At 38.3% G+C, this 14,086-nt stretch overlaps 2 protein-coding genes across 4 annotated transcripts in view; both read right to left on the reverse strand.

Moving 5' to 3' along the window:
* The window catches only part of LOC114477622 (NACHT, LRR and PYD domains-containing protein 3-like), a 425,926-nt gene that overhangs the window by 16,042 nt on the left and 395,798 nt on the right, over nt 1-14,086 (reverse strand). Inside the window, exons 1-2 of one of the 3 annotated variants that reach the window (XM_028470044.1) lie at nt 9,598-9,725; nt 2,039-2,179 (exon numbers count right to left, since the gene is read on the reverse strand). The exons of 1 other annotated variant lie outside the window; for it this stretch is intronic. In XM_028470044.1, coding sequence (XP_028325845.1) covers nt 2,039-2,166 — 128 coding nt within the window. In that variant the 5' untranslated portion in view covers nt 2,167-2,179; nt 9,598-9,725. Of the gene's footprint in view, nt 1-2,038; nt 2,334-9,597; nt 9,726-14,086 lie in introns of those variants that run through there. One more of the 3 variants, XM_028470045.1, reaches the window with a different exon arrangement.
* nr1d2a (nuclear receptor subfamily 1, group D, member 2a) overlaps nt 3,425-14,086 on the reverse strand; it is a 44,456-nt gene continuing 33,794 nt past the window's right edge. Inside the window, exon 9 of the mRNA XM_028470051.1 lies at nt 3,425-3,482. The gene's annotated coding sequence lies outside the window, so the exon portion shown is untranslated. The remainder of the gene's footprint in view (nt 3,483-14,086) is intronic.

The following is a 14,086-nucleotide window of genomic DNA, read 5'->3' on the forward strand; positions in this document are numbered from 1 at the left end:
TTTTCTATCTATAATCCATTGTGGCACAACTCTTTAAAATACATTAAAAAAGGTAAAGGTCAACACCTAAAATGGTCAAAACATCAGCAAAATATGAGTGAAGCTTTCAGACCAGCCTTCTGACACAAATTAACAAAATAAAAGGGTACTCGCCTTAAGACAGAAAAGTTAAGGGGTACATTGGATAAAAAAGGTTGGGAAACACTGCTCTACAGCTAACTTGTAACCATGGTGATTTACCCTCTACAGCTAACTTGTAACCATGGTGATTTAGCCTCTACAGCTAACTTGTAACCATGGTGATTTACCCTCTACAGCTAACCTGTAACCATGGTGATTTAGCATCTACAGCTAACCTGTAACCATGGTGATTTCATCTCTACAGCTAACCTGCTGCAGAGGAGGTTAATAACCAGGATAAAGTTATCCCCGCTGTGGTTCTGCTGTCAGTGCTGTGAGAAATGAGTGTTTCTTCACCCAAATATTATAGTCATTTAATTTGTCCTTCAACTTTTGGTTTTAATATTTTTATTATCATAGTTTATGTATGAAGAGAAAAAGAATGTATAAAAAGATTTGAGCAATGAAAGTGAGAAGACAGACGGTTTATTAGGAATATTCTCCTTATTAATAAAACACCAAGTTAGAAAAGATACAAAATAATCTGACTTTACTCATTATGACTGCAATGTAACTAATAGAAGATGTTTTTTTCAATGTGTCCTAAAAATAAGAAAATAGATACTGTACTGTTGGATCTGAAGGGTTTCACTTTATTCTGACTTCACCTTTGAACTTTACAATAATTCTATTCATTTCATTTATTTTTCTGTCAGGCCTCTGGCTATTTTGTAATATTATTAAATCCTGCTCTGGAATTGCTGTCAGAGGTTTGATTTAAACAGATTATTGTAGTTAAGATTTTTTTTTTTTGTTAAATTATAGATTTATATTGTTTTAAGTTTATCAAAGAATACAATAGAAATTCCCCCCCAAAAAAAAAAAAAAAAAAAAAAAGCTTAATTAATACGTTGGGTTGCAAACTCGGGTGTCTCGCACGGGAGGCAAGAGATCTACCACTGAGCTCGTCGACTACACTTATATCAGACATACACTAGGCCTCGTCTCTTTCGTGACGGCAGAGTGAGGGCAGTTGTAGATCATGTGACTGACAAAGGTAGATCTACATTATTATTGTTTGGTTTTATTTATTATTGTTTATTATTATTACTTTCACACGCACGCATACACACACAAAAAATTAAATAAAAAATCACTTTGACAAAAGGGTGCGTTGAGCATCAAGGGGCAGATGCTCAAAACAGGATTTCCTGCTCTTGTTTTCAGGTACAAATAAATCCTGTGTGAACCTGAACCATCATGTGGAGTCACTGTGGGTCAGTAGATGGACCTTGTTTGAAGTAAATTGATGTATCCATCGACTCATCACTGTCATGAGTCGATGGATACATTAAACAATAAAAAGCAAATTTAGAAAATGTATTATGGTATTTAACTTAAAATAAAGGACTAAACTAGATTTGAATTAAAAAAATGTTGCTGCTTTCAAAACATGCAATACCAAAAAAATACATTAGATGGAACCTTTTCAAAAATTATTGTAATGAGGAAATTAACTTCACTGGTAAATATGACAGTAATCTTATATTAATGGTAATTATGGGACTAATAATATCATATGTGATGGGATCATTTTGAGTTATTCATAAATATAGTTCACTCTTAAACATCCTCCTAACGCCCCATTTAAATTTAATTCACATTCATAGTGAACATCTTTGACTTCAGTAGAGTTTGCAGTGTTCATTCACAGTTTCATTTTTAGTAGGCGCCACTGCGCTTGTATTTCCTTCATCTGATGAACCACACCACCCCAAATGGATCGGACTATCCAATTTATTTATTGTTCCCACAGTGGAGAGATGTATTTGTCCCAGCAGCTTTTATACAGGAATAGGAGACACTGGAAAATGAAGACAATCAGAGACTCAAACATAAAGACTAGATGTGGACTCACTGTGGGTCAGTAGATGGACCTCCTTTGAAGTCAGCTTGTAGACTCATTGACTGATCACTTTTATAAGACACACAGCTGGGTCCTGGTCCTGGTCCTGCTCCTCCCTTCACTCTGTCGTCCTGATCCATAGCAGAGACACACCTTCACACAAACACAACAACAACACAAAAACATCACGCTGCTGAGTCAGCACCATCACAAACACTCTGCTGCTACAGGAGGACAAAGCTGTGGATGGAAACTGCTGATGTTGTCATTTTTCTGAGTGGATGAGGTCTTCCAGAAGCATCAATACCTTTATAGCAGGAACAGAAGGTGAGAACAATGAGATACTTGGTTGTCTGCGTTTAAAGGAAACATTAATGTGAAGGACAGCCTGTGATACAACCTGTAATGTAAAGCTGTAAAGTGTGTGATTTAAGCTTTAATGTTTACTGTAGCTACTTTCTGTACCACAAAGCCAACAAGTCCATACTTTTACCAGCTAGCATATGAGCTAGCTAGCTAAATGGATTCTGTGCTACGTGTTTACTTTTGAACTGCAGAGGGTTTTTCATCTTTGTGGGAAAATCTCAAATTCTGATTCACTTCCTACAATCAGCACTTTGTAAACCACTGATTCCACTCTTTGTCATTCAAAGTTACTGAGACACAAACTAGAATTTTAACATTCTTGTTATTGTCCAGTTCTAAACGTAGACCTTATTTATTCAGTGAGTTCATGCTTCTTATTAGGAACACAGAAAAACACATATAGATCTAATGTTGATAATCAGAGCATGCAGAGGTCAATAATGAACATTAAACTCTGAGGCTACGCGCTATTAACATTGACCTATGCTAGCCTGATAAAGTATCGAAGCTAACATTTCCATTTTAATGCAGAGCTGCCAAGCCTCACGCTTTGAGTGTGACAGTCACGCAATTTAACCCATTCTCACAACCATACGCCACACCTGACACTTCTCACGCTTATATTTCCCCACCAATAGATTTTTTTTTTCTTCATGATAATAAACTTTGGTCCTCATGGCTTGCCGTAGCGCGAGTAACCCTGATTGACTGACCGAGGTAACCAATCCCAGACAAATCCATGTCTCCTTGTGCCTAAATCTAACCAACCACGGCAGGGATCACGCAATAATGAACTAATCAGAAGCAACGTAAGGCGGGTCTTGACAAGCAGCCATAACGGGTTTTTCTCACACAACACGCGCCGAGGTGTCAACATGCTTTCTGAAACTAGAGGACAGACAACGTCTGAGACTGTACGTAACTACCCAATTTTGTTCACTGTTTATATTGTTGATACTCCGTGAGATTCCAAGTTAATATGTACCGTCTTAAGGATGCTATAAGTCTGTGTGTGTGTGTGTGTGTGTGTGTGTGTGTGTGTGTGTGTGTGTGTGTGTGTGTGTGTGTGTGTGTGTGTGTGTGTGTGTGTAACTAACTTTATCTGTAGCAGAGCTGCTGCTGAGGCATTCTTAAAGAGACAGTGTCCTGAATGTGATTTACTTTAGAAACGACTTTCAACAACTCAGAGCTGCCCTGAAAAAGCAACACGACATCATTTAATCACATTTCAGCCTTAATGAAGGAAAAAGTCAAAAGTGACACAAAATGTTATTGTGCTGCTAGTGATTAATAAAAGGGTCTTTGTGGCTCCACTGACTTTGACACATTATTGTTTTCTTGTTTATATCACGTTTTGCCATTTTGAGGAACAATTTAGAGATATGAAAATTGGTCCATATCACCCTGGCCTAATGGAACCAAAGCAGTAACGTTTTATATTGTAAAGGATATGATTGTCTAAACTGTGTGAAATGAGGCGTTCAAACACTGCTTGAAGTTGGATTTTATTAACATGAATTGTACCTAAAAATCAAATGGAAATCACTTGACTGATATGCTGTGTACTTTGTCAAATCAGTAATAGAGAAAACTAATAAAGGTGTTCGTTTTCCGTTTTTCGTTTTATGTACCGAAGCAAAAGAGCTTGAATTTGAAAAACAAGGCGTTTTCTGTTTTTTCATTTTGGCTTTGGAAACAAATATCAAATAATGAGTGTTTTTTTTTTCGTTTTTCATGTTTTTGTTACACGAATGATACACAGATTTGCTGCCTTGTTATGTAGCAAGTGTTGCTAATGCTAATGCTACACCACTTGAGTTAAAGTAAAAAGACTGTGTGACTATAAGAACATCAGCCCTTTTGTTTGATGTTAATTGTTCTTGGAACCAGTTTGATAAATTGCTTACATACAATTAAAAATAAAATTTGAAAATGACCTTGTCTTAAATGATCTTTTATCATTTTTTTCCATTTAGGGCAATGATTTTAATTAGGTGGATTGGTTTGTTTAGGGTTAGGGTTAGTGGTTAAAAAATGTGATCGCGATTTTACAAAGAATAAATCATGATATGATTTCTTTCCCCATATCACCCTCTCCTACGTGTATATGTCTGTGCTAGACATTAACTTAAATTAATTAAAAGTGTTATGAACACTGGCAGTTGCTGAATTGCACTTGTAAGTTATATCAGCATAAATGCATAGTAAATGAAACAAATGCCTTGTTTAATCTAATGTTCATTTGAACTGTTAGGATTTTTTTTGTATGTAATAGTGTAGGGATGTAACGATTAATCGTAAGGCAGTTAAAAATCGATTCATAGGTATCACTGTTCACATCAATACTGGGAAATTTGAATCACAGTACTTTTTTTAAACAGCAGAGGGCGCTATATATATTATCCTTCTCGTCAAAAAGTGTAGGTGGCGGGCGGAATCTGCTACTACTTTCTTTATGGCTGCCTTCTACTCTTAAACATGTTAAATGATTCTTTACCCCTTTAGCACCGAAAGAATATCTGTAATATTCTGTGATAATCTGTAAAAGTCAAGTTTTTCTATTAGCTCTGTCTGCTAGCATAGCATCTCTTCTTCACTGCTATAATATCTGCATGCCAACCGACCACTGGGTTACCAGCGCCCTCTGCTGGTCCAAACAAATATCTGACGTAAATACAGTGCAGACTGTTTTTTATTTTTATTTTTCTAAAGTCCAATTGTTAAGGCACAAAATACATTTTCAGCTGCACTTTTAAAAATAAAAAGAACTATTATGCAGTTTTGCATTGTTTACTATAGAACCAGAATTTTATTTAATACCCTTCTTCTTCATTTGTATTATTCCTTTATTTATTTCATTCAATATGTATTTTTAGTTAAATTGCATTGTTTTGAATAGTTTATCAAGGGATTCTTTTGACAATTAAATATAAAAGGAAAATAGTACAGTATTTTCTAGTTTTTTTTCCCCAAAAAATAAAGGAATATTTTTCAGTCATCATTTGTCTACAGTCCCATTTTGTAAAATAAATCATGAGAGAATCGTATCGTGAACCCAGTATTGTGAATCGAATCATATCGGGAGTTGAGTGAATCGTTACATCCCTATAATAGTGTATTTCTATAGACATTGAGTCTGTTGCCAAAACATTAATTCAATGAAAAATCACTTGATGTTTTAATGTTTTTTACATGATGATCTTTTTAATGACGTCCTTTCTGTTGCAGACAAGGAGAGCTGAGGTAAAGGTAGCACTGCCTTGGGCCACAGTGTTTTAAGTGTGAGCCCCCTGCCTCTGTCATCAGACCGGTCTTGGTCTCGAGACCAAATTTTAAAGGTCTCGGGCTTGTCTCGGACTCGGGATTTTCCCTCAAGACCATTCGAGACCAGCACTAATTCCTGCTATTTTTAAACTTTTTTATAATGTGATGATAACAAGGAGAAGAACGGGATAAAACAATCCTTTATTCATTCTTTAATCCACCCCGTATAATGACCACAACCTTCCTTAACGTGAGTGTGTGCGTGCGTGCGTGCGTGCGTGCGTGCGTGCGTGTGGCTACGGTTTCAGTTTGTTAGGAAGGGAGATAGAAACTAATCACTGGTAAAAATTCCAGTAAAACTCTGGAAAACACACTTACTCCGCCTCTGGGTCCTAGTGCCTGCCGTCCGGAAAAACCTGTTCTGTTTACCGAGGTCCGTGTGTGTTTAATAAGTCCGTGTGTCAGTGTGAAAGTCTGCATGTTTATGTCTCTGTCCATCCACTCTTTTCATTATATCCATGTCTTTTAAGGCTTTTATTACATAGTGTCGGCTATAGTCCGGGCCGCCGCCATCTTGGATTATGTCGTCACCAGCGCGTCATCGCCTGGACTCAAATAACTGTAAAGAGGTCTTATATTAGTCTATTTTCTTTTTAAAGCGATGTTTTTTGTGGCTTTAGACTCCAATTACATATTTGTATATAATATGTTCCCCACAATATAAACAGGTTCACAACATAACTATTTCTTATAGTTTCTGTTTCCACTGTATCCAAAAGAATAATAATCTTTCTCAACAAGAACTGTTGGAATCAGAATCGTTAAAATTCAAACGATGCCCGATCCCAGCAAAGAGGAAACACTGTGGTGTGTAGGTGACCAGACATGTCATTTCTTGGCAGAAATGCTTTTAAACACTTGCTGTACATTCAGCTGACATAAAAATATTGTTTTCAAATATGTAGAATAATTGTGAATTTATCAGTAGCAGTAGTAGTTTTAATATTTTAGTTAATTTTTTTGCAGGCACCTTTTTTCTCCGTCAAATGTATTTAAAAGAAACTAAATTAAAGAGAGAATGTTATTTAACTATTGAACCTTGTTATAATTTTATTTATTAATATATTTTTTTAAATTGAAAAAAAAAAAATGTTTATGGTCTCGGTCTCGGTCTTGTCTCGGTCTTGGTCTTGTCTTGGTCTCGGTGCATTCTGGTCTCGGATAGTGTGGTCTTGAACACAACAGCAGTTCAGTGTTTGTGATCCTCTCACATACAGTACGTTCACATCCTCATACCTTCAGAATCTTAAATAAGCATCAGAGAATCAGGCTGAGGTCAAAACCAGTCAAACCTGAAGCTGCTCCCCATAGTCAGTTTAAAGTGTAACATCAGTTCACAAAGAACTTTATTATTTCTCATAAACACACTGAATATTACAGTGAAGAACAGTTTTGCAGTAATTTTTAAAAGGATGGAGAAATCTCAGTCATATATTTCAACAGTAGAAGCTTAAAAACAAACCTGTCAAAATCAAACTTTGTTTAAAACTGTTCTTAAGGCTAAATTTACAGTAATAACAATCTCTGAAACTTGGTGAATGTTGAGTTTACACAGATCCCCGACAAGCACAGAGTGCCTCATATTTATTCACATATTCCTCCATCAGGTCATCAGGCTGCTGTTATTGATTTTTTATTGTCACAGTGTAAAATAATGTATCTTTGTAGAAATGGAAACAAAGAATAAAAAAAAAGTACTGATAAGCTGTAAATAAAGAACACCAGGAACATATGTTGAATTATTTCAAGAGAAAATATAAAGTATTTGTGAGAAATCAAACAAAACTAGTAGTTTTTTACATGTGTTGATTTCAACATTTATTTATTAACCCCCCCCCCCCCCCAAAAAAAAAACTATAAGATCAAGGAATTTATTAACTCAATGTAGATCATGAGCCTTTACCCATTAATAACCAGGATAAAAACTCATAATGAGACACTAATAGACAACATTTACACTTATGGAATCAATAAAACATCCATAACTCTAAAAGATCAAACAAAGAAAATATAAGATAATAAAAAGGGGAAAAAAAACTGTTAAATCTATTGGATTCTTTAAATCTGACTTGATGAAACAAGACTGGAAAACAGTTTGTGTTGACGATGCAGACAAAGCCTATGAAATTTTCATATCAATAAAAACTACAAAAAATTGTCCTCTGGTAAAGAATCTTGTAAAGTATAAACTTGCACAAAAAGCTATGGTTAAAATAAAGGTTTAATAAAAGTCAAATGTATTATACAAAGACTACAAAACCAAACTAACAAGAATGATCAGCAGAAAGAAATATTACAGCAGTTTACTGATGGAAAACAGAAACCACATAACCACATGAAAGGTATTGAATGACATCATGAAAAAGGACAAAATAAAGTAGGAAAAACAAATGACTTTATCACCAAAAACAACATAACTAGTAATAAAAGACTAAGAATAATATAATAATAATTTAAAGGAACTGAAGAGTTGGTTTGACTCAAATAAACAAAACAAAATGTTTAATATTTGGAAATCAGCCAAAATATCAACGTAAACTGTAATATTACAAAAAGTGTTTTTTAAATCAGTTATCACTATATGCCTTGTTCTGTTCCTTCATACTCCTGTTTATAACTTACTGTGTGGACATGTAGGGGAACACAAAATATTCAAACTATAGAAAAGAGCAATAAAAACATTAAATAAAAGTACGTGGAGAGAACCATCAAACCCACTCTTTATCAAACTGAAGGCACTGAAATTCAAGGTTTTGGTCGACCACAAAACTAATCAGAGCTAGTTATTAAAGGGCATCCAAAAGTTGTTTCAAATAAGAGAAAATAAACCCAATCTCAGGGGAATATGCATGTTAAAAACAGCCTGTAGGAACCAACACAGAAACACAGCCAATCATATTATTATTATCATCAGCGTATCTAAACCCATAAACATGTGCATGATTCACTAATTATTCATTAATTAATTAATAATACGTTGGTGGCATATGACAGTGTACTGTATATATATTGTAAATCAATGCAGTTATTGACAACAAATTACCTAAAATCCCTGTTTTGTCACTCGGATTGCCCTTGAATAACTTCCGGAACTATTTGCGTCTATTTCGAACTTCCGTTGTTGCAACTCTCTCATTAAACGGTTCTGGAACAGGTGATGAAATTTTGGTGATGTTCTGGTTACCAAAAGATATAGCAACAATTTTTAGAGCTAGGGTTATATTTAGGGTAAAGTTTAGTATTAGTCACGTGACCTAAACTGGCAAAATAGGGGCGCTGCGTACGAATAGAATGTTGGTATATTGATACGCAACCGTACGGATAGCCACTGCCTAAAACCTAACCTTCCTCTTGTGTTAGCTTTCTGTTAGCATCTCTAATGCTAACGGGTCAGTTTGATCCATGTCTTAAATCAGCTGTAAAATACACTAGTAAATATTATCTATCATCTAATTAGTTTCTCATTTATTAGTTACCTTGTTAGGCTTCCTAATCAATGAAAATATTGGTATTAATATTCTTGGTGTGGGCATCTTTTTTGTCAGCACTGTAAACCTGAATGTTCACAGTAATTAATAAGTAGTTTACACTCAAAGTTATAGAAAAAAGTTCTACTAACTTAATTATGTACCTGTGGAATTCCACAGGTTTACTTTTACTTAAATTGTAATTGATTTGAAATAGATTTTTCATGACAATTACAATTACAATCACAAAGTCAATTTTTTTACAATTCAGTTATGATTTACAGCAATATATTTTTTTCAATTCCAATTATGATTGTAATTACATTCTAACTGTAGTTACTAATCAATTCCGATTGTAATTGAGCAGATGTTTGACACATCAGTGTGTGATCAGAGTGAAGCTGCTCATCTCACCTCACATCAGCTCAGAGCCTTTTCAGCTGCTGCTGTAGAGAAGAAGCTGCTGGCTGTCAGTGCTGCCGTCTGTGTGCGTCTGTCACCAGCTCACAGTGTGAAAACAGCAGAGTGACGTTAGAGCGTCCAACCTGCTGACAAACACAGCTCTAGCCCCGCCCCCTGATTCCTCTTACATTTGGTTCCTCCCTGGAATGCAGACGTCAAACTACTGCATTTATCAGCTGTTGATCAACATCAGCTTTACTCTGTGATTAGAACCGTTACTACCACAGATATCATATATAAAGACTAGATGCCTTACGGCGAATTCTGCCACGGCATCACCGGCGGCCATCTTGACCCGAATAGCTCTCTGACTGAGTCTGTGGAACCAGAGGAAAGGTGAGTGATCTGCCAAACGTAAATACTTTTATCTTGCTAGAATCTTGACTGATGTGTATATGTTTCGCTTTTCTTACATACGTGGCTACAATTCTGGATGTTTGAACTTTTGAGCTAAAATTGCAGCTTTTCTCTTCAAAAAATGACTTAATCATGCATCATAGTTGTGTAAGGCTGATACCACCAGATTTATCTTGTTAAAAGAGTTTGTTAAAAAACCTCTTACATTATGATTCCTACAGGAAATTACTGAGTGAAAATTGAAGTAAAGATTCCTGACTTTTGTGCAGCCTACGGATGCTCTGATCACTGTTCTGTTGGAACCTTTCACATGTAACATATTACAGTACTATGGCTAGATTTAGGATAATCATTAGTTACTTGATGGAAGTATGTACAATACAGGTCCTGCAGGGGGGTGCCAAAACAATGTAAACAAGATGTATAAGAGACACAGCAACACATTTTCTTCCATGAGGTATTAGGAAAACCTTCCCTTCGACCAGTCCAATATGGTGTGTTATGTCCAAGAGGCCATCAAATGAAGAGGAAGGCATGGGGTATTCAAAGTAGGACTCTTGATGGGCATATTTTGAGTCGACCATGTAAACCTCCTTCTCAACAATTATATTCCTGATCTTTACTACCTCTTCCTGAAGGTAGGCATGGCTGTTGGCTTGGTCCAGTTTAAGGGTGAAGAGCTGTGTCATATTGGGTGTACTGTTGTGCACAGTGAAATAAATGGTGACAGTGGCCCTGATGTGTGCCCTCTCCATGCATCCAAACTTTTCACTCTCTGCACTTTTGTAGATGCTTTCTCCAAAAGTCTCTTCACAACTTGACAGCACGGAGAACGTGGTTTCCTCACAAGTTTAGTTAGTTTTTGCATAGAATTTTCAAACTTGAAAGCACTGAAGGAGTCCAGATTCCTGTTGGGGGCGGAGTTTCCTGTTTCTCATGATTTTGTGCATATGGCAGGGTCAGAGCTGCCATGGAGGTGCACACATTAGCTCGCCAGGTTGTTCTTTATAAGTCCCAAACTTTTTTTTTTACCTTGTCTGCACATGCTGTTGAAGGTTAACACTACAAGAAGTGCAATCTTTTAACAGCAATGCATATTTTATTATTGCAATTAAATAAATGAATTTATTTCATTGCATAATTGTGACCATCACCAGCCCTCCCTAGGGAAGGGTAAATACTTTATTAAAGGGAGGATGTAAAAAAGAGGGCAGTGTTACACCAAGGTGAGGGGGGTGGGGGGGGGGAGTTAACAGGGAGGAGGGATACAAGATAGGAAAACGAATGGGTGGGGAATAGTCAATAAGTTTCAAGTGATGCGATGTGAAATTGTGGTTGTGTATATTGTGCTTATTGTTGTGTTATCAAGCCAGTCTGGTGACCAGTGTGCGGCTTAGGAATAATGGTGGTGGCTGTGAACAGAGGAAGAAGTGAGTGGAAGTTACATAAAACAGGTATTTGGGAACAACGTGTCTATGGTTGAGCCCAGTATGAGTGTTATCCCACAGCCCGAGGCCAGTGCGTCCATGACAAATGTAATTCCAAGAACCGCTACTGCAAAACCCATGAGCCGCCCCCGGGCCTGAAGAAGCAGTTGGGCCAGCAGAAAGAGCGGTAAATCTAGGGGCCCCCGGCGACCACCCCACGGCCAAGCAGCCCCCCGAACGCCGCCAAGATCCCAAGCCGAGAGGCAGCCATTGCCCCCCCATACACACCCGAGAAGGCCCCAAGGAGCCAAGGACCCAGCGCACCACGCCACCGATCCCAACCCCCAACCCCCAAGCCCACCAGCCCCCCACCCCCCCACCAACACCCACACCCCCGCGCCCAGCCCCCCGAGGGGAGGGCCCAGAGAACTCCCCGCCTGAGACCCCAGCGGAGGAGCCGAAGCCCACGCCCAGCAGACAACCAGAGCCACGCCGAACGGGCAGCCGGCGGGCACCCGCCGGCGAGCCCAGAGCCAGCAGGGACCCGACCCCATGCCAGGAGGACCTGGAATGGATGCAGCACCAGGAGCAGCCCGCCCAGGGCGGACGACCACACCCCAAGCCGCATAAGGCACCAGGGGGCCGCCGGGAGTCCCACCGCCGGCCCCCAGGCACCCCAACCTAGCCCCCCCCCGGTGCCCCAGATCGCCCCTTGCTGATGCCGCCTGCGCCACGAGCTTCAGTTCTTTAAAGCCAGGGCCCCCTCCAGAGGCCAAGCCAGACCGCCCCGCCGGGATGTGGCCCCCTATTCTGGCCTAAACTTTGTTTATATGCGGCATACGCTTTCTTTTGTACGTACGCGGTGTTTATAAATCAGGCCCCAGGGGTCTGATTTATAAACTGTCATACACATAAAGTGGCTTATCAGGCACTGCTGGAGGACAAGGCGCATGGGAGACTCCGGAGGGAGAGGATCTACAGAGATCAGTGAGACCTATAGGTAGGATCACCCAGTGAGGACGAGGTGCTGTGGGAAGGTGGAGGAGGTTCACTCACCCCAGCACCAGTGACCAGTAAACACCCTGGGACTGATAAAAATATGGTTTTCCTTTAAATTAAATATTGTGAATAGTTCCAAAGGTGTTTTACTACCTGTTCATCTTTATTATTTCAAACAAGGAAATATAATTTAATCCCATGCTTCTGGTACATATAGTGCATCTGTGTTCGCCTCCGCCTCGTTATAACACAGAGGGGTTCCCTAATGATCCTCCAGCTTTCTGTCTGTGAAATAAGCTCCGCCCCTTTCCACCACCTGTTGAACAGACGTTCTTCCTATGGAGAGTGATCCACATTTTCTTCTCCGCTTCTATGTCTGACCATTTCTTTTTCACCTCAGTCACATTCTGACGCTCTGAGGCAACATGATCTTTCTATCATTCGTATTGTTCTCTGTGTCGTGTGTGTGTCAACCTCAACAATTAATACCTCCACCTCACACTGAGTGAAATTTGTTTTATTTTATCGCTTTCCCCCTCGGTCTACCGTGAAATTTGTATTAGTGGATATTCATTTAGGTCACTGGACCTTTTATAGGCACCGTACGGGCAGAGTACATTCTAGTCTCACTACTGTTTATATTTATTATTATTTTTTCTAGTTTATTGTTACACTATTTAATGTTTACACTATTTAATGTTTACACTATTAGAGAGAGCACAGTTCACCAAGTCAAATTCCTCGTGTGTATAACATACATTACTTGGTCAATAAAGTTGATTCTGATTCTGAGTAAGGTGTTTCCTCATCGAGTTGATTGTTTTGTAGTTAATGTCAAAAAAACTAAATGCATGGTAGTTGGTTCAAAACACCTATTAAAAACAACACCAATGTTACGTCTGACTTCAGGAAATATGATTATTGAACAAGTAGAACAAACAAAATTGTTGGGAGTAATAGCGGATTCTAAACTGTCGTGGACCAGTCAAATTAATTATGTATTGCAGAAAATGGGGAGGAGTGTGGGCATAATTAAATATTGTAGAAAATGTATTCCTCAGTGTTTGACCAAACAACTATAGTTTCCTACTTAGATCGTGCATCAGTTGTTCTACAGAATAATCTACAGAAGTTACAAGTAGCTGAAAATAAAGAGGCACAAATAGTTTTAGGTTGTCCATATAGAACCTTGGTTAACGGTCAAGGTAGATTCTGCCTAATCACATTTATTAGGAGTGTTATTGTTAGAAAATTACCTAAAATTATACACAATTAATGGTGATTTTTCTCAGACAATCATAATTATGAAACACGTCAGAGCAGTGAAACAAGGTGAGCTCTAACCTGTAGTAAAACTAATCACATGCAGCGAGCTGTTTGTTACAGAGTTATGGTTACCATGGTTACCTGGAACGCTTTGACAAATATCCCAGACCTTCTGGATCCAAAAGTTGTATGACGGTGGGTGTGACTTGAACCAGTTAATAGTGGTGCTTTTTAATGCAGCAGTGAGCAATATGTTCTGCAGGTATTTTCCCGATCGGTTGTTGACATCAGCTGGTATCACTCCCAATAGTGCAGTTTTAATATCCAAAGGAATGTCCTGTTTGAAAATCACCTTCAGGGCATCAAACACCTCTTTCCAGAACAAAGCTAAC

Source organism: Gouania willdenowi, chromosome 16 (assembly GCF_900634775.1).
Source record: "Gouania willdenowi chromosome 16, fGouWil2.1, whole genome shotgun sequence".
NCBI lineage: Eukaryota > Metazoa > Chordata > Actinopteri > Blenniiformes > Gobiesocidae > Gouania > Gouania willdenowi.